A 24,718-nucleotide genomic window follows, 5' to 3' on the forward strand; every position below is an offset into this window, starting at 1 on the left:
TCACCTCACTGTTTACAAAAGAGGATTGTGGGGTGCCTGGTTAGGTGTCCAGCTCTTGATTTTGGCCCAGGTCACGATCTCACAGTTTGTGAGATCCAGCCCCAGTTCAGGCTCTGCACTGACAGCACAGAGCCTGCTTAGGATGCAATCTCATTTTTTTCTGCTCCTACTCCCTCTCAAAATAAAGAAACTAAACTCAAAAAACAAAAAGAGAGGGGGCTTCTGGGTGGCTCAGTCAGTGAAGCATTTAACTCGACTTCGGCTTGGGTCATGATCTCACAATTTGTGGGATCAAGTCCCATGTGGGGCTCTGCACTGACAGTGCTGAGTCTGCTTGAATTCTGTCTCCTCTCTCTTCCCCTCCCCTGCTCGCATGCTCTCTCTCTTTCTCTCTCTCTCAAATAAATAAATTTAAAAAAAACAAAAGAAGTTTGTAATAAATTATATATAAAATTCTTTGGGCAAACTAGTTAATCTCTTATACCTTAGCTTCCCTTTCTATGAAGTGAAGATGAATCTATAACCAAGCCTGGCACAAAGAAGCACTAAGTAAGTGTAAGCCAGTGGAGTTAGTACTAATAAACAGCAGTAGTAATTCTCCCAGTTCTGGCAATCTATAGTGTGTCACCAGTCCCAAAGGATAAGGGATTGAGGACCAAATAAGGAGTGGAACTTGCAGAAAGACGTCATAAATAGCTGTGACAAAGGGTCAGATGCAGGAAGGGCAATAGGTCCTTGTACCTCCCCGCTAATGCAAGGGGAGGAATTCATTCTCTCATAGTTGCAGAAGCCATTAGTCTGAAGTCAAGATGTTGGCAGGCCCATGTTCCCTCAGAAACCTGTGGGAAAACTCCTTCCTTTCCTTGTTCTGGCTTCTGGTGTTTGCCAGCCATTTTTGGCCTTCTTTGTCTTGCAGCTTCATAACTCCAGTCTTCATGACGTCATTTTCCCTGTATTTGTGTCTTCACATGGCTGTCATCTTAGAAGGACCCCCTCATAATGGATTAGGGGCTCACCCTACTTTAGCATGATCATGTCTTTTCTAATTATATCTGCAAAGACCATACTTCCAAATAAGTTCACATTTCAAGGTTCTGTCAATTAGAACTTTAACATATCTTTCTTGGGGGCCACAATTCACCTATAAAAGCAAGTAGTTAGCGTCAGATCTGATGTAAGAATCCAAATAGACTATGAGTAAGATCACGTTACATGGAGTCCTGTATGAGTCTGTATTCTTGTAATGAATTTATCCCAGTTGTGTAGGATATTAACTCTAAATTTTTAGTTGAATCTCTTTCCTTTGAGGTAGAGTGCAGTTTTGAGATTTATATCTTATTCTTGCTTATTGTTGACTCTTACCAGTTTTCTTTTTTTAAACTTTATTTATGTATTTTGAGAGAGAGAGAGCAAGAGAGTAGGGGGAGAGGGAGAGAATCCCAAACTGGCTCTGCACTCTCACTGTCCCATACAGGGCTTGAACTTAAGAACCATGAGATGATGACCTGAACCTAAATCAAGAGGCAGTGGCTTAACCAACTGAGCCACCCAGGAACCCCTCTTTTTAAAAACAGCTTTATTGAGGCATAATTGATCTAGAATAAACTGTATATAGTTAATGTATATAATTTGCCAAAATACATTTTGACCTATGTATAAATGTATGAATAATAATAAACTCATCACAATAAAGATAGTCAACATATCCATTCCTCTGAAAGCATTTTTGGGTCCTTGTGTAGTGTCTCCCCCTCATTCCTTCCTTTTTTTTTTTCAGTGTTTATTTTTGAGAGAGAGAGCGAGAGAGAGAGAGAGAGAGCACGCGCGCACTAGTAGAGGAGAGACAGAGAGAGAGGGAGACAGATCTAAAGCAGACTCCGATGCAGGGTTAAAACCCATGGACCATGAGATATTGACCTGAGCTGAAGTCAGATGCTCAATCCACTGAACCACCCAGGCGCCCCTCCCTCACATTCCTTCTATCCCCTTTCCAAAGCAACCACTGATCTGCTTTCTGTCACTATAGATTAGTTTGCATTTTCTAGAGTTTTATATAAATGGAATTATATAAATTTATATAAATAGGATTATATACTCTTTTTTGGCCTGACTTCTTTCATTTAACATAATTATTTTGGGCTTTAATCATGTTGTGTATATCAATAGTTCTTTTTTTATTGCTGAGTAGTGTCTCTTTACATGGATATATTGCAATTTCTTTATCCCTTATACATTGATGGACATTTGGCTTATTTTCAGAATTTGACTTTTACAAATAAAGCATTTATGAACAGTTTTGTATGTGTTTGTATGGACATATACTTCCTTTATTCTTGGATAAGCACGTGAGTGGGATGGCTAGATCAAATTGAAGCGTCGTTTGCCACAATGGTTTTACCATTTTACATTCTCGGTAGCAGTGCATGAGAGTTTACTCCTCAGCATCCTTGTCAACCCTTGGTATGATCAGTCTTTCATTTTGGCCATTCTAATGGGTGGGTAGTGGTATCTCATTGTTGTTTTAATTAGTTTTACCCTTGTGATTAAGACCAGGTAATCTTTTCATCAGATGCTTATTTGCCATCTGTGTATCTTCTTTGGTAAAATGTCTGTTCAAAGTTCCCCTACTCTTGGCCATACTTGTCAGAGAGGTTTGTAACCCTGACGTCCAAACTTTTCTTTCCCTCCCTTCAAACTGCAAGGTCGGTATTGCTCAAATAAGGATTTCTAAAAATGTGAACAACAAACTCATTCTGCTTTTTGTGGAGAAAAGGAGGCTCATTGGTTTTGATTAAAATGATACAGTATGACATCAGAGCATTAATTGTGTGTGGCGTGAGTTTTACCCATCCAGAGAAGAACTCTGCCAACTCCACAGCTGGGTGCTCTTTTCCCTGGGGTCTTCTTTGCTGTGGGGTGAAATGATTGCTTGCTTTTCTTTCCAGTGCAGCTTCCTTTGGTGTAGCAAAGAGAAAAAAAGAAAAAGGGTGAATTTTTAGGACTGATGTTTTGTTTGATTCTGTAGCTCCGAGGCAAACTATTTCAAAGTCTAGTTTATATCTGGATCTTGGGATGGTGAGAAAAGTCAATTACCTCTTCTGTGCTTTCTGTTAAATGTTTATTTATTAATGAGTGGAAAAGTTCACAGCTGGTTAGAATCATAGATGTGTGTCTGTTCCTTCTTCTAATACCGTAGAGAGCTTTGAGATGAATAAAAGATAACAAGAGCAGCCATTTGGATAGCCAGTTGATTCAGCACCATTTATTGAAAATAGCATCCTTTTCCCACTGCAATACCTTTGTCCAGTCAGCCAGTTGGCCAGGTTTGTGAGGGTCACCATCCACTAATCTGTTTGCCTTTCTGTGTCCCCGTACCACACTATCATAATTACTATAGTTCTGTAATAGGTCTTGATATCTGGTAACATGAGTCTTCCAGTTTTTTCTTTACATTGCCTCAACTATTCTTCAGATGATTTTCATAGAATTAAAAAGAACAATGTTGCATTTTCAGGGTGAATAAAAATATCCTGCACCCAAAACTCTGTCAAAATAAGCATTCCAAAGGAGAAAAAATTTTTTTGTTTCACAAATGCCTAACCAACATGTACAAAAACTATCTAAACACTCCCATCACTAGTTTATACAAGGAGAGGAAAGGACCTATATTAGTTTTTGATCAAGGGCCCATTTATATTAGTTACTTGTTGGATTATTCTGGGTGGGGACATTAGATTCCCACCTTGGGTTTGCAGTATGATAAAGGGCGAGGCCCTCATCTAAATCCCTTTTCAGGGCAACTAAGCATAAAATAACGGCTCAGTAAACACATTTTAACTAAATGTAATGCAAATGCATGAAGGGAGGTACAGCATCTGCATCCTCACAGTAAAGAGTCCTAGCTGTAATCTAGGTGGGGATAGGATTTGTGGTGATCATGTGAAGGGGAGGACTCTGAGAGGATGCAAGGGTGAGGCAGAGTATTAGTGGTTGTGGTGGTGGTTGTTGTTATGTCTCACACCACCCCAAAACTCAGTGGCTTATAACAGCATTTTTTTTTCCTGCTCCTGGGTCTAGTGGATTTTTGATTGAACGGAGGGGGAGAGAACTCCCCCTCCGTTCAGTCAGCCAGGATTTGGGCTGTCAAGTCTGTTCCACACGTTTTATTCTGGGGCCCAGGTGGGGGTGAGGGGACACTGAGTATGCTCTTGTCTGGCAATCACAGGAGCACAAGAGGCCAGAGGAAAACATGCAATCACATTTTTAGTTTCTATAGTGTCACATCTGCTAACATTCTATTGGCAAAGAAAGTCACATGACCAAGTTCAACATCGTGTGGTGGGTGGGTACTCTGTCCATTGTAGTGCTCTGGAAGATGCCATGACGGAGGGAGGGGATAAGGAATTGGGAATAATAATTCATTCTAGTGCAGGAAGGGACAGGTGCTTGGATGGTTACGAGACCACAAATATTTAAAAGGGAGATTGTGGGAATCTGTTTTGCATCTTTAGTTGAATCTTCCATTGACAGTTTATAAAAGGTGCTGGAGATCCCAAGAAAAGAGCTAGAGAGAAGGGGGGAGAATTCCTTGGACAGAATTCGTGTGCTCTCATTACCTGAGGGTGACCACAAAAGTCATGGTACCTGCTCGAGTTTTTATCCAGAGGTGGAAGAACCTTACCCACAGGATATATGTAAAGGGATGGTGGGTCACAAAAATACTGTTATACAGAAACATTTACACCATAAAATGTGATTATGATTTACTTTATTAAATGATTTATGAATTACTATGGCAGAAACTACTAGTAGTCTACCCAAATCCATTTTCCCCTTTTCCTGTAATAATAGTATTATTAACAGGGCCCAGGCTGCCTAGCTGGTACTAAATTTCCTAAGTCCCCTTGCATCTGGGAGTGTCTTGTGATTATATTGTCTTTGGAATATAAATGGACGTGACCTGTGCCTCCTTCAGGCCTGGACCTGAAAACATTGCATGTGTGTTTCTCCAAACTTACTCCCCATCCTCAATTTAGAGCATGGAGTGTCTTCAATCTAGCTTTGTCCTTGTAGGACAATACCCTAGGGCAGTGCTTCTTAATTTCTTTTTTAATTAATGCATACGGATCATCTGGAGAGCTTATTAAAACAGAGATTAAGGGGTCCCTAAGTGGCCCAGTTGGTTGAGTTTCCAACTCTAGATTTTGACTCAGGTCATGATCTCAGTCGTGAGGGCACAGGGCTCTGTGCTGAGTGTGAAGCCTGTTTAAGATTCTCTCCCTTCCTATCCCTCCCCCACTTGCATGTACTCTCTCTCTCTCTCAAAAAAAAAATTAAAAAAATTAATAAAACCTCCAGAGATTAAAACAGTGATTCAGTAGGCCTGCTGTGGGCCCAAGAATTTGCAATCCTTTTTTTTTTTAAGTTTTATTTATCTATTTTGAGAGAAAGAACACTTTCATGAAGAGGGGAGGGCCAGAAAGAAAGGTAGGGTAAGAATCCCAAGCAATCTCCACACTGTCAGTGCAGAGCCTGATGTGGGACTCAATTTCACAAACTGTGAGATCATGACCTGAGTTGAAATCAAGAGTTGGATGCTTAAGCAACTAAGCCACCCTGGTATCCCAAGAATTTGCATTTCTAACAAGTATCCAGATGTTGTTGATGCTGCTGGTCTGTGAATCACACTTTTAGTAGTGCTGTTTTAAAGGATGGTAGAGATGCAAGATGGAAGGAATCTGAATTTCTGAATGTGTGGGGCAAAGGAGCTTGTCTACACACCTTGGACTGTTTCGTCCATGTTTTGGGGGTTCTGTTATAAGAGCTTAGTCATTTACCCTAGCCAACATAATCATCCTGACATTCTGCCAGTCCTCCTCTATGTGTAAACCAAATGTCTCCTACAATTTTCTTTCCTTTCATCTTGAACTCTCCTTCCTGGTGATGTAGAATAATTTCAGCCACCTCTACTAAATGAATTTCCTAAGTGCTGGCACCAAGAATGCTATATTCAACTGTTATTTTCAGTCTTCAGCAGTTCTCAGGAAAGGATTTTCCTTAACTCACTTTCCAGAGGAGATACAGGGAACTTCAGTGATAGGCTTGGAGAGATCAGGATCTCCAGCTGTGGATAGCAGGTAGCCAAGTCTCCATCGTAACCTTGCCCTTAAACATAATACTTGAGACAACTGAACTTGAATAACTTTTATTTTGGAGGCAGAGATGGAGGTGGGCAGTGGAAATTCAGACCTTCCAAGAGCCTTGAGGAATTATCCTGCCTTCCGGGCCACTTTCTCCAGGAGCCATATTCAGTGACAGTCTCACAGATTACAGCTGGCCAGGTATCTGGACAAATCCTTGCCTTTGCAGTGTTTTACCCAGGCCACCCTAAGAATAGAGAAATACAGCATAGGTAAGAGGCAGGCCAGGAGTGATTACGGGCTCAGGTGAGAGGGGATGTAGAGTCTGCAGACTGGACTCAGTTTATGTTGCAGGAGAGACTCAAAGAGAGGGGGTTTGCCCATCAAAGAATGTGTGCGCAGGGATGCCTGGGGTCAGCGTATCACAATATGACTTTGCCTCATTTCTCCTTGGGAGAGGAGTCTCAGCTCCCTACAAAGCTCCAGGGAGAGTCCTACGACAGAGATGCTGCTTATTTTATCAGCATCCCGAATACTGTCTGGGTCCATCCCTAGCAGCATGCTGGTCATTACCCTGCATGTTCTGCTTACCAGGCAGACATCTCATTAGGATCTTTCACAACCCTCTTGGCACAGGCAATGTCATCACTGATGTCATCATCCAGAAACTCTGAAAGGAAAAGTGGCTGAGTGGGGAGGGAAACATCCCTTTTCCTGTTTCATTAATCAATGATTAATTAATGACTTTTTGAGGGGCATCCCCAGAGGAAATGGAGCCAGAGTCAGAAACCCTCTATCTCTGGAGCTCTTCTGTGGGTTTGCCTTCTGTTTGTCTGGGTTTTCTTGCCTTGCTTTGAATCTCTCTCTGAGCATTGTTCCTTCTGGAGAGCATCCAGGACATACCTGAGGGCCTCGGGAAAGCCTCTGTTTTCAGGAAAAACTTAGTGTGTCCAGAGTGCTATGTGGGGTATGGACTGGTGATACAAGTTGTGTCTGTGCCAGGAACAGGACGACATGTCTTGAGGGATGGGGGCCCAGGAAGATGAGGCTTAGTCAGAGGTCAGTGTGTTTTTCTTCCTCCTTTTTGGCAGGAGGAGCTCTGGGGAAGACTGTGTGGGCCCCTTTCTTCCCTGTCCTTAGCTTCTACAGTACTGGTTGAGGGTCAGGTGGTAGGGAGTGGTGCACCTGCCCCGTGTCACCCCGCCCTCAGAGGGGAAGACATCCTTACTGCTGCACATTGTGTTGCAGCCATTTGCTGAGGGTTGGGAGTTGTTTTTGCACCACCACTTGCTGTTGAGCTGGAAGATCCCATAGTCACTGCTGCCATTGGCATTTTTCCCATTGAAGGCCCTGGTGTTGAAGTTACTCTCATGCTCAGCCATGCAGACCCCTGTGTCAGAGAGAACAAAAGATGTGGCTAAAAAAGGAGGATTGTTTTGTGATGAGCCAACTTCTGCTGTACTAGAACTGCCAGAAAGTCCCCCAAGACTGAAAAGACTATGAGATCCTCAATGTTAGATTTATATGTATGTGTGTACACACACACACACACACACACACACACACACACACACAAACACACATTTCACACACATCTTAAGTAGACTTGACACCCATCATGGAGTCCAGTGCAGGGCCTGAAATCATGACCCTGAGATCAAGACCTGAGCTGGGATCAAGAGTCAGACACTTAACTAACTGAGCCACCCAGATACCTCTGGATTTATATTTATAATCCATTGTGTATTCCTGGTCTTAAGCAATAATTAACTCATAGTAAGTATATAATAACAATTTGTTAAATAAATGCATTTGGAATGCCCAATAAGCAATCAGTCATGGTCTGTTTTCCAGTCTACATTTCCAGCCTCATCTTCCAGCCAAATATCCAACTCTTGCCTTGTATATTCACGTTTTGCCTCCTATTCCCAGGTATATGGAAGGGAAGAGGTGGAGAAGTAATGGAGGAGTATCCTAGAAAGAGAGCCCAAAAAAGCCATCCTGAGGAGGGAGGCAAGAAAGGATACATTTGGCATGAAGAAAAATGAAGATATCCAAGGGAAATTGAAATACCTTTATGTGTTGTGACTAATGAGATGGGTGACTGAGATTCTTAATCTTTGCACCTTGTCATCATCTCCCCTTCTGTTCTCACAATTCCCTTCCAACTCCCTTGTGACACGGATAGAACAGTTTTTAGACAAACTCAGCCGAGGGAGGTTAGTTTTTGATGAACAAAAGGACAGGGGAGAGTTTGGGAGGCAGCACCAGCTCTGCTGCAGGGACTTGGACTAAAAAGGATGCAGTGAAAGCCAAGGTGATGGGAGCAAAGCTGCAACTGGTTAGGTGAGTCTCTGCAAGTGGGTTAGGTGGGTCCGAGGAAGTATTCCAGGCCACTGTGGGAAGGGAATTTGGGGGAACAGCAGAAGAAAATCTGTTATAGATCAGATGATGCCTGGTAGAAAGAGAGAAGAGGAAATCCTGACAGGAATGACAAAGCAGTGGAAGTGGAGACAAGATGAGCATTCAGGGAGTGGGAGAGAGCCCCACAAATGAATAAACCACAAAGTGAAAACAGAAAGATGGCTTAGCTGTGGAAGAAGGCCTCTTTGGGCAGAGATGGAACAATGAGTGGTTCATACTCACAGTTTTCTAGGCTATAGCCGTGGAAGCCATCCATTCCCGCTGCCTTCAGCTTGCGGGCCAGCTCACACTTGGGGATGATACTGGCCTCATATGCTGCAAAGCAGCAGCCAAGGAGGGATATGATCAGAATGGACCTCATTTCTGTAGCTGGTGAAATCCCAGTATGCTATGTCTAGGATACTGTTGTCTCTTATACCCTCCAGGCACAAAGATGTCTCTAGTTGGGCAATAATGCTGGCAGCGATGCCAGGAAGGACATGCCTGCCTAAGGCCAATTCCCCAAACTGGCCCAGGGTGAACTTCAGGGAAGGGGATATAACCAAGAATAATACCAGGAATAAAGTCTCATTTTGGTGGGGGTGGGTCCTGGATTTGGGCAAATGCATAGAGGAGGTGAAATGGGGAGAGAAGGGAGTTGGTAGGAAAAAGTATATTTTTCTTTTTCTTTTCTTTCTTCTTTTTCTCTTCTCTTTTCTTCTCTTCTTTTCTTTTCTTTTCTTTTCTTGAAAGAGTGTGCTAGTAGGGGGAGGAGAAGAGGGACAGAGAGAGAATCTCAAGCAGGCTCCATCTTCAGTGTGGAACTGACTCAGGGCTCGATCCCTTGACTCTGAGATCATGACTTGAGCTGAAATCAAGAGCCAGATGCTCAACTTGCTGAAGCACCCACGTGCCCCACAAGTATGATTTTCAAACCTCATGGTTTTGTTGGATTGTCCCAGAGGGGGTTGTTCCTATGCGCTTTGCTGAACTTTGGCTCATTATCTGTGCTCTGTTGAAGATATTTTCCCACTCGGTCCAGTGGGGGGACCCATGATGGGCATCACTGGAGAGTGGAGAAATTGAGGATCTTCTGGCATCAGCAATCAGTAAACTATAAGTTGAACAGGAGACCACTAGAACCTAAGTTCATAATACTCTGTGTCTGAAAGAAGTCAATGGACCTAAACCTCCAACTCTACTTGAATTCTCTCTAATATCTGTGTGATCAGTGATTATCAAACATCTTGTATTAGGGTTCTCCAGAAAAACAAAACTAAGAGGAGATATACATGGTTAGAAAAAAGCTGGGGTGCCTGGGTGGCTGAGTTGGTTAAGCGTCCGACTTCGGCTCAGATCATGATCTTGTGGTCTGTGAGTTCAAGCTCTGTGTTGGGCTGTGCTGACAGCTCAGAGCCTGAAGCCTGCTTCAGATTTTGTGTCTCCCTCTTTCTTTCTCTCTGCACCTCCCCTCCCCCATCTCTCTCAAATATAAACATTAAATTAAAAAAAGAAAAAAGCTAATTATTTTTATTAGAGCACAAGGTCTTGATTTCAGTTAGATGGATAGACATTGTGAAGGAAGAATTATCACTATATCAATACTTTCTTTAAAATTTTTTTCTTAATGTTTATTTTTGAGAGAGAGAGAGAGAGAGTGTGTGTGCACAAGCTGGGGAGGGGCAGGGAGGGGGACGGAGGATCTGAAGTGGGCTCTGCACTGACAGCAGTGAGCCCGATGTGGGGCTCCAACACACGAACTGTGAGATCATCCCCTACTCCTCCCTTCTGGCAACCATCAGTTTGTTCTCTGTATCTATGGGTCTGTTTCTGCTCTTTTTGTTCATTTAGTTTTTTTTTTTTTAGATTATACATATAATTGAAATCATATGGTACTTGTCTTTCTCTCAGACTTGTGATTTTTTAATATTCTCTAGTGTAAATTCATCTTCCAACTGTTGATTTCTTGGCTACTTTTGATGAAGTTTGTTTTTTTCCAAGCATTTTATAATGTTGGATCTCAGACTCATTTTGAATATGAGAAGACATGTGTGCACTCTCAATTCCTGGTCATGAAGCTATGTACTCTCTTGCCTCCTTAGATGTGCTCTGTATAAGCTTTTGCCTGAGACAGGAGCAGGCAGCAGTTTTCCCCATCTCTCTTTAATAAAAAGAGACTCTGTTCCCAGCCTCTTCTTTCTAGAGTGACTTTGGCTCTAGTTTCTACTGTAAGTGGAGAAATTTTGGTCTCTCTTAACCTGCAAGAGCTGAACTCATAGCTGCCTCTTCATGTTTAAACCTGGAATCTAGCAGGCCTTCAGTTTCAGTCCTACTCACAGCTTTTATTAGTTTCCTTATATTTGTGGCCCATGGATGGATATATATATATATACACACACACACACACACACACACACACACATATATATACATATATATGCTTATTAATTAAAATTTTAAAAAGTTTATTTTAGTTTTGAGAGAGAAATAGAGCACACGAGGGAGAGGAGCAGAGAGAGAGAGAGGGAAACAGAGGGTCTGAAGCAGGTTTTGCACTGACAGGGATGTAGAGCTCAAACTCACAAACTGTGAGATCATGACCTGAGCCAAAGTTGGACACTCAACCAACTGAGCCACACGGGCGCCCCTGGAGATATTTATTTATTTATTTATTCATTCATTCATTTAATTTATTTTTAAAACTTATTTATTTCTTTAATGTTCATTGATTATTTTGAGAGTGAGACAGAGTGTGAGTGGGGGAGGGGCGAAGAGAGAGGGAGACATAGAATCCCAAGTGGACTCTAAGCTCTAAGCTGTCAGCACAGAGCCCATCGCGGGGCTTGAACCCACAAACTCCGAGATCATGACTTAAGCTGAAGTCCGCTTAACTGACTGAGTCACCCAAGCACCCTATTTTTTGAGCTATTATATGCCTTTTTACACTTTTTTCTTTTGCATTTTTTTCATTTATTTCTGTGTGCTTAGTATATGTAGGATATCTCAAAGGATGGACTTACATACAGTACAATATTGAGCAGAAGTTCTATTAATAACTAAAACATTTTGATGCAATCCATTAAAAACCCAATCTGCTTCCTTTATTATTACTATCTTTTTAAAGTAGTCCAGGCCCAGCCTGGGGTCCAATACAGGGACTGAAGTCACCATCCTGAGATCAAGACCTGAACTGAGATCCTGTCTGATGATTAACCGACTGAGCCACCCAGGGGCCCCTACTTTTTCATTAGGAACATAAATGTGTGGTCCAAGTGGAGGGATGTGGGAATGGCTTCTGGAACTGTTGCTTTCTCCTTTGCTTCTCCTACTTCTTTCTTTTCTTACCCCTCCCACTTGCTGTTTACTTTCCTTTCTATTGTCCCTTCCCTTTCAGTCTTCTCATTTCCTTGTTCCCTATTTCCTTCCTTCCCATTCTCTTTTCTTCCTTTCTACTTTCCTTCTCTGACCCTCTCCTCCGGGGTTTCTCCTCTATTTAGGTCCAGTTTTCTTATGACCTGGTGACCTCCTAGAATTCTCAACCTGCTAATGCTAGGTAAGGAGAAGGAGCAGCTGTGCCTCATGTGTCTATGCAGTCAGGTTCTACTCCAGGAAGGGGCTGGCCCTTGCCTATGTGACCAAAAGGGGCAGGGTGTCTCCTGGCTTCCCTTGAGGAAAGGGAGGGTGAGGGAGGATTTTAATATATGTTAAAATGTGTCACAGGCCAACTAAAACACAGAGATAGAGGACTTTTTTATATGTATTTAGTTTCATTGCCACAACAACCCTGTGAAGTATGTCTGTCTCTGTCTTATTATTATTGCCTTCATATTATGGCTTGGGAATCTGAGGCCCAAAGAGGTGAAGTAATTTGCTGAAGCTGGTATGTGGTAGAGCATGGACCAACATAGATAGGAGTGTCTCTTTCCTCTGTTGCAGTACCATGTGCATGTGACCAGTGATTAAAACAGTGTCACTTTAGGAATTTGTGACTTCAGGAGTAGGCACGGGATTGCTTCTGGCAGGGTGTGTCAGGTGATGGTGGGGGCGTGGTGGTGGTGAGAAGAAGGGCTTGGAACTTTGTCAAAACCTGAACCCTGGGAATACTATTGTAAAGGCAGCCACATCCTTTGTGCAGGCCTTGGGACCCATACTTCCCCATGCCTCTGTGACAATTCCCAACCTAGGTCTACACCCAGGTTGAGACTCTGTTCTCAATGCCTCTCACACAGAGGGTGAAGGAACCCCTCTGGGCATGTGAGGCAGGCATCCTGAGGAAGCTGCTGGGTTCTTTGTTTGGGGAACCTGATGTGCATCCTGTATATTCTGTGCTGGCCTCCAAGACACTGTTATAACACAGGATTTCACTTTTGACTTTAATGCAAAGAATAAACATCACAGAGACATTTAAAATTTTTTTAAATTTATTTTTGAGAGACAGAGAGAGACAGCGCAAGCACGGGACAGTCAGAGAGAGAGGGAGACACAGAATCTGAAGCAGGCTCCAGGCTCCGAGCTGTCAGCACAGAACCTGATGCGGGGCTCAAACCCACAAACCGTGAGATCATGACCTGAGCCGAAGCCAGTCGCTTAACTGACTGAGCCACCCAGGTGCCCCACAGAGACATTTTTAATACTCATCTACTTGGGGCGCCTGGGTGGCTCAGTTGGTTAAGCCTCCGACTTCGGCTCAGGTCAGATCTCACGTTCGTGGGTTTGAGCCCTGCGTCAGGCTCTGTGCTGACGGCTAGCTCAGAGCCTGGAACCTGCTTCCAGTTCTGTGTCTCCTTCTCTCTCTGCCCCTCCCCCTCTCATGCTCTGTCTCTCCTGTATCAAAAATTAATAAAACATTAAAAAAATTAATACTCATCTACAGCCTAGGCATATCTAGGAAGTCTGCCTACTTCCCAAGAAGCGTTCCAGGCAGGGACATTTTCTCTTTGTTTTTTCTTGCTCTGTATTCCCACTCCACTCAGACACGGCTGGCTATCCCAGGTTTTCTCGCTGGTCCCGTACATTCTGTACATCTCCCTATCTGTCTGATACCCATCACTCTGCGTTGCATCTCTCGATATCCATGAGGAACTGGGAACTATATTTCCTTTTTTTTTTTTTTTTTTTTTTGGTCAGTTTTTCTGCTATTATCCTTGTCACCCATGAGAGCCATGCCCTTTCCCTACACTGAGAATCACCTGTGGTATTTGTTACATGCAGATCCCTGGACCTCGCATCTAGAGATTCTGATTCTGTAGGTCTGGTGAAGAGCCTAGAAATCCTCATTTGTAAACAGCTACTCCAGATCATTCTGGTAATAGGTGGTCCACATTCCATACCTTGAGAAACATGTTGATACATTTCAAATAAAAAAAATTAGAAATTTTTTGGTGTCATTTTTAAAAGGCTTCAAAGATTTTCTGATAGAGGGGAAACTGCAGAATTCTCTTGTTGAGTTTAATTTCTTTCTTTCTTTTCTCATTTAATTGTCTCCTTCCTTTCCCCTACTTCCTACTTGTATGACATCAACAACAGGAGAACTAATGGGAACTCCCAGACCAGTGGCCTAATTGGCCTCCTGGGCTGTTGGCATAAATGGCTGACCCCTCCTCTCCCAAGGGGTGCCTTATCTGGATGCAGGGGAACTGGCTTTTGTACCATCACTACCTACATCACTACTCTACAGACTTTACTCCCAAGTCTGTCTCTGTTTCTGAGATTTCATTTGAAGCATGTCATGAGATCTTAATTGTGGTCCTCATTACCATCTCCCTATCGCTCCTTCTCTATCTGCCAACCTTAGTCTTGCCATCTTAGATTCATAATCTACAAATGTTACCCACTTGATGTTGTGCTCTGCCGGAATCCAGCTCCAGCAGGTCCAGGGCTCCTTGAAGGATGGACATTGTCAGTGAAAGGGGGAGGGAATGAGAGAGCCTCAAGTTTCTTTCTGATCACCGGACAGGCATCTCTGCACTGACCTGAAAGTCAGCTTTATTTATGGAAAAAATGTATGGGCTGAGCACAGAAGTGGCATTTGCCTTAGACAATGATTTCTGATGATACATTTCTTTGGTACATAAAAATTTCCCGGAACATAGATTGCTAGAAGACTCATGCATAATCTTTATCAATAGTGATTGATGTAGGTGACTTAGATGCTTATTATATGGGGAAAGAAGGTATCTTTAGCATTCAAATACAAGGCAGTGTTGTTAGCATAGCAAAGGCAAGGGTTAGTTCTTTTGTGATCAGGAGTCAATAGCCTATTTGCTTAAGGGGAAATATAAGAAAAACAGGATTCTCAGGAAATGCAAATGTTTGCTCCCGTAAACACAAAAGCATAAGTTCCTTCACAAGGTGCAATCTACATATTTTAGAACAAGAGGACAAATCACTCCTGATACCAATCAGCAAGGTGCCTTGGGGGTTGGTACTCAAGCAAAAATAACTGAGTGGGGGTGGATATTGGTCACCATCTGATGGCAAGAGGCCTTGCACGCTTGCCTTACCTCACAAGGAGTTTTCTCCACTTAGTGAGTTCAGAAAATGACTTCCAACAGTGCTCTGCTTTCTCTTGCATTCTTTTCCATATTCATTCATTCATTTTTGTCAACTGATATATATGGAGTGTCTATAATATTTAGGCCCTCTATCAGACATGAGATTTTGATCCCTACCCCATTCCACCTGGAAAAATGAAGTTACCTTATTTTGTCAGACATCTATTTTCAATCCCTCAGTATTCTTTTCACCATGGTCTCTAGTCATCTAGACTTCGAGGAGGGGGCTAAGCTGGAATCTAGGAAGAAGTCACTAGTTGTCCTATCCCTCTCAGTGGGGTATCACTTGGGATGAGCTGTCCCCAGAGCTTATGAAGGGCCCCCTTTACCTCTTGGTTCTTGAGGCTGTAGATAATGGGGTTGACCATAGTGGTGAATACAGTGTAGAGGACAGAGAAGGCCTTTCAGAGCAAGGGGGTCATGTGGTCTGTTGGGGCTACATAGACCACAATGAGGGTGCCATAATATACCCCAACCACACTGAGGTGGGAGGAACAGGTGGAGAAAGCTTTCTGTCTCCCATGGCCTGAAGGTATTTGCAGCACAATCCTTAAGATGAAGGCATAGGATGCCACAATCAACAGGAAGGGCACCAGTGTCAGAAAGCCTGAGATGCTCACTCCAGCTCCCCAAATGACCCCCACATCTCCACAGAACAGCCCTACAACTGGAGCAAAGTCACAGAAGTAGTGGTCGACCTCCCTGCTGCCAGGGCAGAGGGTCAGAGGGGCTGCAAGGGCCAGAGTGAAGGCAGAGAAAGAAAAGCCACTGACCCAGGCTCCAGCAGCCAGGCAGCCACACAACCAGGTGCTCATCAGGGCAGGGTAGCGAAGCGGGTGGCAGATGGCCAGGTAACGGTCATAGGACATAGCAGATAGCAGGAGACACTCAGCTGCAGCCAGTGAGGCAAACATGTAGAACTGGACCAGACACCTGACCAGTGAGATGGCTTCCCTCCCTTCCAGGAAGCTCTGCAGCAACTGAGGCATGATGTTGGAGGTGTAGCCGATCTCTAGTAAGGAGAAGTGGCAGAGGAAGAAGTACATGGGTGTGTGGAGGGTCCGACTGGAGGCCACAGCCAGCACGATGAGGGCATTGCCCCCAACTGTTACCACATAGATGGCTAAAAAGAGCGTGAAGGGGAGGAAGCCCAGGTGTTGCAGCTCCCTGAAGCCAACCAGGATCAGCCAGGTGGTCTGGTTTTCACTATCACCACTGGACTGCTTTCTCATCTAGATCTGGACCCAAGAGAAGAAGGTTAACTTTAAAGTTTTTTAATGTTTATTTACTTGAGAGAGAGAGAGAGAGAGAGAGAGAGAGAGAGAGAGAGAGAACAAGCAGAGGATGGGCAGAGAGAGGGGGACACAGAATCCAAAGTAGGCTCCAGACAGGCATGATGTGGGGCTCGAACTCATAGACTGCAATATGACCTGGGCCAAAGTCGGCCAACTGAGCTACCCAGGCACTCCTAGAAGAAGGTTAACTTTAACCAAGATTCTATTAGGACCACATACTATGCTTGGTTTTTCATTTATTCATCACTGCAAGCACTAAAGATAGCCCTTATTGTCTCTTGTATATAGAGGAGAAACTGAGACCCAGTGAGATTAAGTCAATTATTCCAAGGAAGTTATTATGGAGTCGTGATGTGAACCCAGGTTTGCTTGACTCCAAATCTCCTTCCATAGTCTAACTATCCTATAGTGCTTTCTCAAGTCCTTCCTGAGTGATAGAAATATTGGTATCAGAGAGCAGCATGGGACTCTTCCAGTCATCAGTAAGCTATTTAATGGCAATCTTGGCTGAGTCTCAACAGGAGAACCACACCTGTGAGCACCTCTAGAAGGGTGGGAGGAGTGCCCATTACTTAGTGGGGAGGTGGTCCTACTCTGAGGTCATGCACATAACCGAAGTAGCCCCTCATATCATACTATTTTTCCCTTTACAAGAAAATGAAACTTGGAAATTTTGATGAGAAATCGATAGCATTTATTCTATGTGAGGTATGATATAGAAAGATCTGAATCAATTCAGATCCCACTCCACTGGGAAGCCATTCCTTTTCCTTAGACAAGTAGCCTGGTAACCATTGGTTAAGCTGTTTTCAAACTGTGCTCAGCTTCTAATCAGTTTGTTGGAAGTTGGGATTATCTTCTTTTTCTTGGCTTGCTGCCGTATTTTCTCTATACAGGTCACTTAGTCAATTTATCTCCCCTAATGTCAATTATTTAGACATTTCTACCCTGTAATAAGATTCCTTCTCTTAGTTGTTACAATACCACAGTAACACCAAACACACAGGAAGACCTTGATGAGTACTTGTAGAATGAATGAATAAATGAATAAATAATTTATTACATAAATTTTCCCATGGTAAGTTGCCACACAAAAAACTTGAAGCATCTTACTATTAATGCCTGGGATAGGGAAAGAGGCATTTAAATGATTGCTAAAATAGAGAAGAAATCTGAGTCCTTCCCTAACTGAGGGAATATTGGTATATTATCGCTCAGAGTTTGAGATGGAACCATGATTAAAGTTGGAGATGGAAGCCAAGTAGGTGTGTGTGTGTGTTTGTGTGTGTGTGTGTGTGTATGCGTATGTGTGTAGTAGGGGGAAGAAACCAGAAAGCTCAACATGATAGAGTGTCTTCTCATTTATGAAGTTAAGAAAGATGACATTCCAGGGGCACCTGGGTACCTCACTCAGTTAAGAGTCCGGCTCTTGATTTTGGCTCAGGTCATGATCTTACAGTTTGTGAGATTGAGCTGCACATTGGGCTCTGGGCTGATAGTGCAGAACCTGTGGGGGATTCTCTGCTTCTCCTATTTCTCTGCCCCTCCCCCCTCAAAATAAAAAAATAAACATTAAAAAAAAGAAAGATGACATGCCACATTAGCAGATGGCAGCAAGAACACAGGGTTATTGTATTCCTTTCCTGGTCTCACTTTTCCTTCTGGCTTTGGGCTTACATCATGCAGACACACATTTGGTCACATAGGGGATACAGACATAGAAGGAACAGAATACTATCAAATGTATTGGGTAAATATTTTATCTTTTGCATACTAGTGACTTCTTGAAGAGCCAGCAAGAGATTTAAATTGAGAATGAAATAGACCCTAGGTTTAGCAGAAAGATGGAGCAAGGGGAGAAACTAGTAAAACTAGTCAAACCAAAATAACCAGTCAATCAATGGACCCAAAACTTCTTAAGTCTTGTCAAGGCTCTGAGTCAATGCTTAGGATAAAAAGTTACTGTTCTTTTGTTAACTAGTTAATTTGACCTTGGTCCCTGATAAAATTATTAAATAGATGCATTATAGAGCACGTGGAAGTATCATAAGGAGACATCACTAGAAGCTAAATAATGCTTATTATAGTGTCAAACACAATGTCCCTTATTGGTAGTATTAATAATTTAGTAGATCAGAAGAAAGGAGTAGAAAAAGAACATATTAATTTAAGTAAAGCTTCTTAGAAAAGATGATGATTGTTAGTCTAAAGATAACACTTCTAGTTTGGCTACTATACACCAAAATTATTCATGAATGACTGAAAATCTGGAGAAGCGTGTAGTAAAAAGGGGAAGACTTTGTCTTCTTGTCTTCTTGACCTCTTTTGGCAGTGACTTCCATAAACAGCAAATATGCATGGCTCATAAAACTTCAGATGATATAAAACAGGGAAAACTGATATTATAGGTGATATAATTATAATTCAAAATAAAACTTGTCTTTTGGAATGCTAGACTAAAAGCAAGTTGAAATTTAGCAGGGGCACATATAAAATCTGCTTGTAGACTTTAACAATCAGTTGAAAAGTAGCCATTTATGTGAAAATGATTTAGATTTTGTTGAGTGTTCTGAATAAGGACTTCAGAACTGTGATGTATGAGGAACATATGAAGAATGTGGAAATGTTTACTCTGGAAATGACAAGATGGAGAATATGATAGCTATTTTCAGGTATTGGAAGGATCCCCTTCCCTGCCCCAGGACTTACTTATTTTATAGCTGGAATTTGTATTTTTTGATCATCTTCATGTAATTCCTTCCTCTCCTAGCCCTCTGAAAAGATTCTTATGAAGAAGAGGGACTAAAGTTAGCCCATAGGTGCTCAGAGGGCAGAACAAGGACCAAGGGATGATGATGGTAGAAAACCCATACTCAGTGAGCTGTGTTGGTTTCAAAGAGGTAATTTTTATGGGGTAGACTGTTGTTATTTACAGCATGATATTGGGGTATTAAAACAAAGCGAGGCTCATTGGACAGGATCAGAGGGGAGAAAATAAGGTTCCTTCCTAGAGATTCCAGAAGTTGGTAAATAATGGGTCCCTTTCACTGGAACCTACTGGAGCAAACAGTAGACATATATAAAATATGGCAAGCTCTCTTCTGAATTTGTTAAGTTGGGTCAGAGTTAGGTTGGGTTCTCTCTGTTGGCAGAGAGTAGTGTTGAGCCAGATGTACCCTAGATACTTAAATTTAGTGGAAAGGGAGCCTGATCTGCTTTGGGCTTTGAGTCAACTCCTTCTCTCCTAGTTATTCTTACCTCCAGACTAAATTCTTCTGCTGACAGCTCCGTGGACTTTCTGCTTCTCTCTTATGGAGGCTCCATGTTATTGGCTTCTCCCTACTCCAGAGTGCTCACAGAACACTATTGTCCTTTTCTACAGGTACTGCTATGGACTCTACTGCCTTTTGTAGAGCAGGACGTCCTCCTTCCCTTGTCGGGGATAAAGAAGAGCCTCCTTGGGGAGGAGATGTAGCTTGGAGCTAACTAGAACAACGGCAGCTGTGTTTTGGTTCCAGGGGAATGTTCAGGCCCACCAGGGACCACATCCAGGTCATCACTAATGACTTCTTTCTTATGATATAGGGAAAGACTGGAAAGACATAGGAATAGCCACACTTAAGACCAACATTTATCTAATACTTTATAATTCAAAAAGCATATTAACTTATTAATGAATATCCGACACTCAGAATGAACCTAGTGTGAAATGGGGCTATGCTGTGATTTGGTCTTGCAGGGTTGGGATGGATTATCTAGGATATGAGCTCTAATGGCTAGATCAGCAGTCTTTCTATTGTGGCAGGAATTAGGACGTGGGGTCCTGCTTTAATCTCCTAGCAGGGAGGAGGCCGGAGGGAACTGCCATATAATTCTGTAGATAATTTGTTCTGTTTAGTTTGATAGTTTAACATCAGGATTAATATAAAACTAGGTCAAGTCCCATCAAGATAGTAGAGGCAGAGTGCAAATGCAGGTGACTGACAAATGCAAAGAAGGAAAATGTAGGACTGGGATCCTTTCACATGAAAACAGAGAGCAAGTCTAGGCTAGGAGGAAGACAGTATAGGGTCATGACAGGATTGGGTTTTTCCAGTAACAGACTAGGATGGCCCTTCCTGGAAGAAGCTGGACAAGTGTCTTGATTGACAAATGAAAGGCAGAATGAAAAGACTTGGATGAGGAAAAGGTTACCTGCAAGGAATTAATTAGTATATTCTCTTTGAGAGAGTAATTTAAAATAAAATATGTCTGCTTAGGTCTTGGGTTTTGTCAAGAGCCTGAGGGATATGTCAGGTGATAAAAATTACGAATACATTTCTGCCTATGTAGAAAGGGTGTTTGTGTTTATTGACTTAGAATTTGTTTTTTAAATTTTATTATTTTAAAGTTTCTATTTATTTATTTTGAGAGAGACAGAGACAGTGTGAGTGGGGGAGGAGCAGAGACAGAGGGAGAAATAGAAAATCCCAGGTAGCCACCGTGCTGTCAGCACAGAACCTGTTTGGGGCTCAAACCCATGAACTGTGAGATCATGACCTGAGCTGAAACCGAGAGTCAGATGCATAACCGACTGAACCACCCAGGCACCCCATGCCTTAGAAGTTATGATAATTGTAATAAAAATATCCAGTGTGTACTTAAGATTTATTTTAATTTTAACTTTTTCTAAAGTGTTATCTGTAATTTAAAGTAGAAATAAAGGATCTATATGCTATTTTCTAGGTATTAAGTTATGTTTTTGTATAAAAATGTGTTGTAACACAAACAGGTGTTTGTATACCCATACTTATATCAGACAATCTAGATTTTAACATAAGACTGTAACAAGAGATGAAGAAGGGCATTATATCATAATTAAGGGGCCTATCCACCAAGAAGACCTAACAATTGTAAACATTTATGCTCCAAATGTGAGAGCACCCAAATATATAAATCAATTAATCACAAACATAAAGAAACTCATTGATAATAATACCATCATAGTAGGGGACTTCAACCCCTTACTTATAGCAATGGATAGATCATCTAAACAGAAATACAACAAGGACACAATGGCTTTGAATGACACACTGGACCAGATGGACGTAACAGATGTATTCAGAACATTTCACCGTAGAGCAGTGGACTATACGTTATTCTCCAGTGCACATGGAACATCTCCAGAATAGATCACATACTGGAAAACAAATCAGCCCTCAACAAGTACAAAAGAGATCAAGATCATACTGTGCATATTTTCAGACCACAATGCTATGAAACTCAAAATCAACCACAAGAAAAAATGTGGAAAGGTAACAGATATTTGGAGACTAAAGAACATCATACTGAAGAATGAATGGGCTAACCAAGAAGCTAAAGAGGAAATTAAAAAGTACATGGAAGCCAATGAAAATGATAACACCACAACCCCAAACCTCTGGGATGCAACAAAGGTGGTCATAAGAGGGAAGTATACAGCAATCCAGGCCTTCCGAAAGAAGGAAGAAAGGTCTCAGACACAGAACCTAACCTTATACCTTAAAGAGCTAGAAAAAGAACAGCAAATAAAAGCCTAAGCCAGTAGAAGACAGGAAATAATAAAGAATGGAGCAGAAATCAATGCTATCAAAACAAACAAACAAACAAACAAACAAAAACAGTAGAACATATCAATGAAACCAGAAGCTGGTTCTTTGAAAGACTTAACAAAATTGATAAACCACTAGTCAGTTTGATCAAAAAGAAAAAGGAAAGGACCCAAATTAATAAAATCAAGAATGAAAGAGGAGAGATCACAACTAATACAGCAGAAATAAAAACAGTAATAAGAGAATACTATGAGCAATTATATGCCAATAAAGTGAGTAATCTGGACGAAACTACAAATTCCTAGAAACATATAAACTACCAAAACTGAAACAGGAAGAAATAAAAACTTTGAACAGACCCATAACAAGTAAAGAAATCAAATTAGTGTTCAAAAACTCTTGCAAAAACCGAGTCGAGGGCTAGATGGTTTTCCAGGAGAATTCTACCAAACATTTAAGGAAGAGTTAACACCTATTTTCTTGAAGCTGTTCCAAAAAATAGAAGTGGAAGGAAAATGTCCAAACTCTTTCTATGATGCCAGCATTACCTGGATCAAAACCAGACAAAGACCCCACTAAAAAGGAGAACTATAGAACAATTTCCCTGATGAGCATGGACACAAAAATCCTCAACAATATACTAGCCAACCAGATCCAACAGTACATTAAAAAAATTATTCAACCACAACCAAGTTGGATTTATACCTGGGATGCAGGGCTGTTTCAATATCTACAAAACAAAGTGATTCATCACATCAATAAAAGAAAGGACAAAAACCACATGATCATGATCCTCTCAATATATGCAGAGAAAGCACTTGACAAAATACAGCATCCTCTCTTGATAAAAACCCTCAAAAAGTAAGGATAGAAGGATCATACCTCGAGATCATAAAAGCCACATACAAAATACCCACTGCTAATATCATCCTTAATGGAGAAAAACTGAGAGCTTTCCTTCTAAGGTCATAAACAAGACAGGGATGTCCACTCTCACCACTGTTATTCAACATAGTATTGGAAGTCTTGGCCTCAGCAATCAGACAACACAAAGAAATAAAAGGCATCCAAATCAGCCAGGATGAGGTCAAACTTTCACTCTTTGCAGATGACATGATACTCTATCTGGAAAACCCAAAAGATTCTACCAAAAAACCTGCTAGAACTGATCCATGAATTCAGCAAAGTTGCAGGATATAAAATCAAAACACAGAAATTGGTTGCATTCCTGTACACCTACAATGAAGCAACAAAAAGAAAAATTAAGGGATTGGTTCTATTTGCAATTGCACCAAAACCCATAAAATATCTAGGAATAAATCTAACCAAAGAGGTGAAAAATCTATACACTGAAAACTATAGAAAGCTAATGAAAGAAATTAAAGAAGACGCACACAAAAATGGAAAAATATTCCATGCTCCTGGATTGGAAGAACAAATATTGTTAAAATGTCAGTACTACCCAAAACAATCTTCATATGCAATGCAATTCCTATCAAAATGACACCAGCATTCTTCACAGAGCTAGAACAGTCCTAAAACTTGTATGGAACCAGAAAAGACCCTGCATAGCCAAAGCAATCGTGAAAAAGAAAGCCAAAGCTGGAGGCATCACGATCTTGGTCTTCAAGCTGTATTACAAAGCTGTAATCATCAAGCCAGCAGGACACTTGCACAAAAACAGACATTCAGATCAATGGAACAGAATAGAGAACCCAGAAATGGACCCACAAACGTATGGCCAACTCGTTTTTGACAGAGCAGGAAAGAATATCCAATGGAATAAAGACAGACTCTTTGGCAAGTGGTGCTGGGAAAAGTGGAGAGCGGCATGCAGGAAAATGAACCTGGACCACTTTCTTACACCATACACAAAAATAAACTCAAAATGGATGAAAGACCTAAGCATAAGACAGGTAGTCATCAGAATCTTAGAGGAGAAAGCATGCAAAAACCTCTTTGATCTTGGCCGCAGCAACTTCTTACTCAAGACATCTCCAGAGGCAAGGGAAACCAAAGCAAAATGGAGCTATGGGGACCTCATCAAAATAAAAACTTCTGCATAGTGAAGGAAACAATCAGCAAAACTAAAAGGCAACCAATGGAATGAGAGAAGATATTTGCAAACAACATACCAGATAAAGAGTTTGTATCCAAAATCTAAAAAGAACTTATCAAACTCAACACCCCAAAACCAAAAAATCCAGTGAAGAAATGGTCAAAAGGCATGAATAGACACTTCTCCAAAGAAGACATCCAGATGGTCAACCGACACATGAAAAAATGCTCAACATCACTCATCATCAGGGAAATACAAATCAAAACCACAATGAGAATCCACCTCACACTTGTCAGAATGGCTAATATTAACAACCCAGGCAACAACAGATGTTGCCAAAGATGCAAGAAAGAGGATCTCTTGCACTGCTGGAGGGAATGCAAACTGGTGCAGCCGTTGTGGAAAACAATATGGAGGTTCCTCATAAAATTAACAAGAGAACTACCTTATGACCCAGCAATTGCACCACTAGATATTTATCCAAGGGACACAGCTATGCTGTTTTGAAGGGGCACATGCACCCCAATGTTCATAGCAGCACTATCAAAAATAGCCAAAGTATGGAAAGAGCCCAAATGTTCATCAGTGGATGACTGGATAGAGAAGATGTGGTGTATATACACAATGAAGTGTTACTCAGCAATAAAAAAGAATGAAATCTTTCCATTTGCAACTACATGGATGGAACTAGAGGGTA

General features: G+C 41.7%; 1 protein-coding gene and 1 pseudogene across 1 annotated transcript; both read right to left on the reverse strand.

Annotated features, from left to right (window-relative positions):
- Window positions 1-6,320: 6,320 nt before the first annotated feature.
- On the reverse strand, window positions 6,321-8,925 carry LOC115304244 (lysozyme C, milk isozyme). Its single transcript, XM_029954364.1, has 4 exons — window positions 8,787-8,925; window positions 7,369-7,530; window positions 6,732-6,810; window positions 6,321-6,387 (listed from the first exon to the last, which is right to left on the reverse strand). The coding sequence occupies exons 1-4, from the start codon at window positions 8,923-8,925 to the stop codon at window positions 6,321-6,323; spliced, it is 447 nt and encodes a 148-aa protein (XP_029810224.1).
- A 6,340-nt stretch (window positions 8,926-15,265) lies between these two features.
- LOC115305221 lies at window positions 15,266-16,329 on the reverse strand (annotated as a pseudogene).
- Window positions 16,330-24,718: the final 8,389 nt, after the last annotated feature.

Source organism: Suricata suricatta, chromosome 10 (genome assembly GCF_006229205.1).
Source record: "Suricata suricatta isolate VVHF042 chromosome 10, meerkat_22Aug2017_6uvM2_HiC, whole genome shotgun sequence".
Classification (NCBI taxonomy): Eukaryota; Metazoa; Chordata; class Mammalia; order Carnivora; family Herpestidae; genus Suricata; species Suricata suricatta.

Excerpts from the sequence above, each read along its gene's own strand:
- LOC115304244 (XM_029954364.1), bottom strand. The coding sequence starts at position 8,925 with ATGAGGTCCATTCTGATCATATCCCTCCTTGGCTGCTGCTTTGCAGCA. Across the intron at positions 7,531-8,786 it reads CGGCTATAGCCTAGAAAACT|GGGTCTGCATGGCTGAGCAT; the intron begins GTGAGTATGAAC and ends TCTCTGACACAG. Across the intron at positions 6,388-6,731 it reads CCTAATGAGATGTCTGCCTG|GGTGGCCTGGGTAAAACACT; the intron begins GTAAGCAGAACA and ends CTCTATTCTTAG.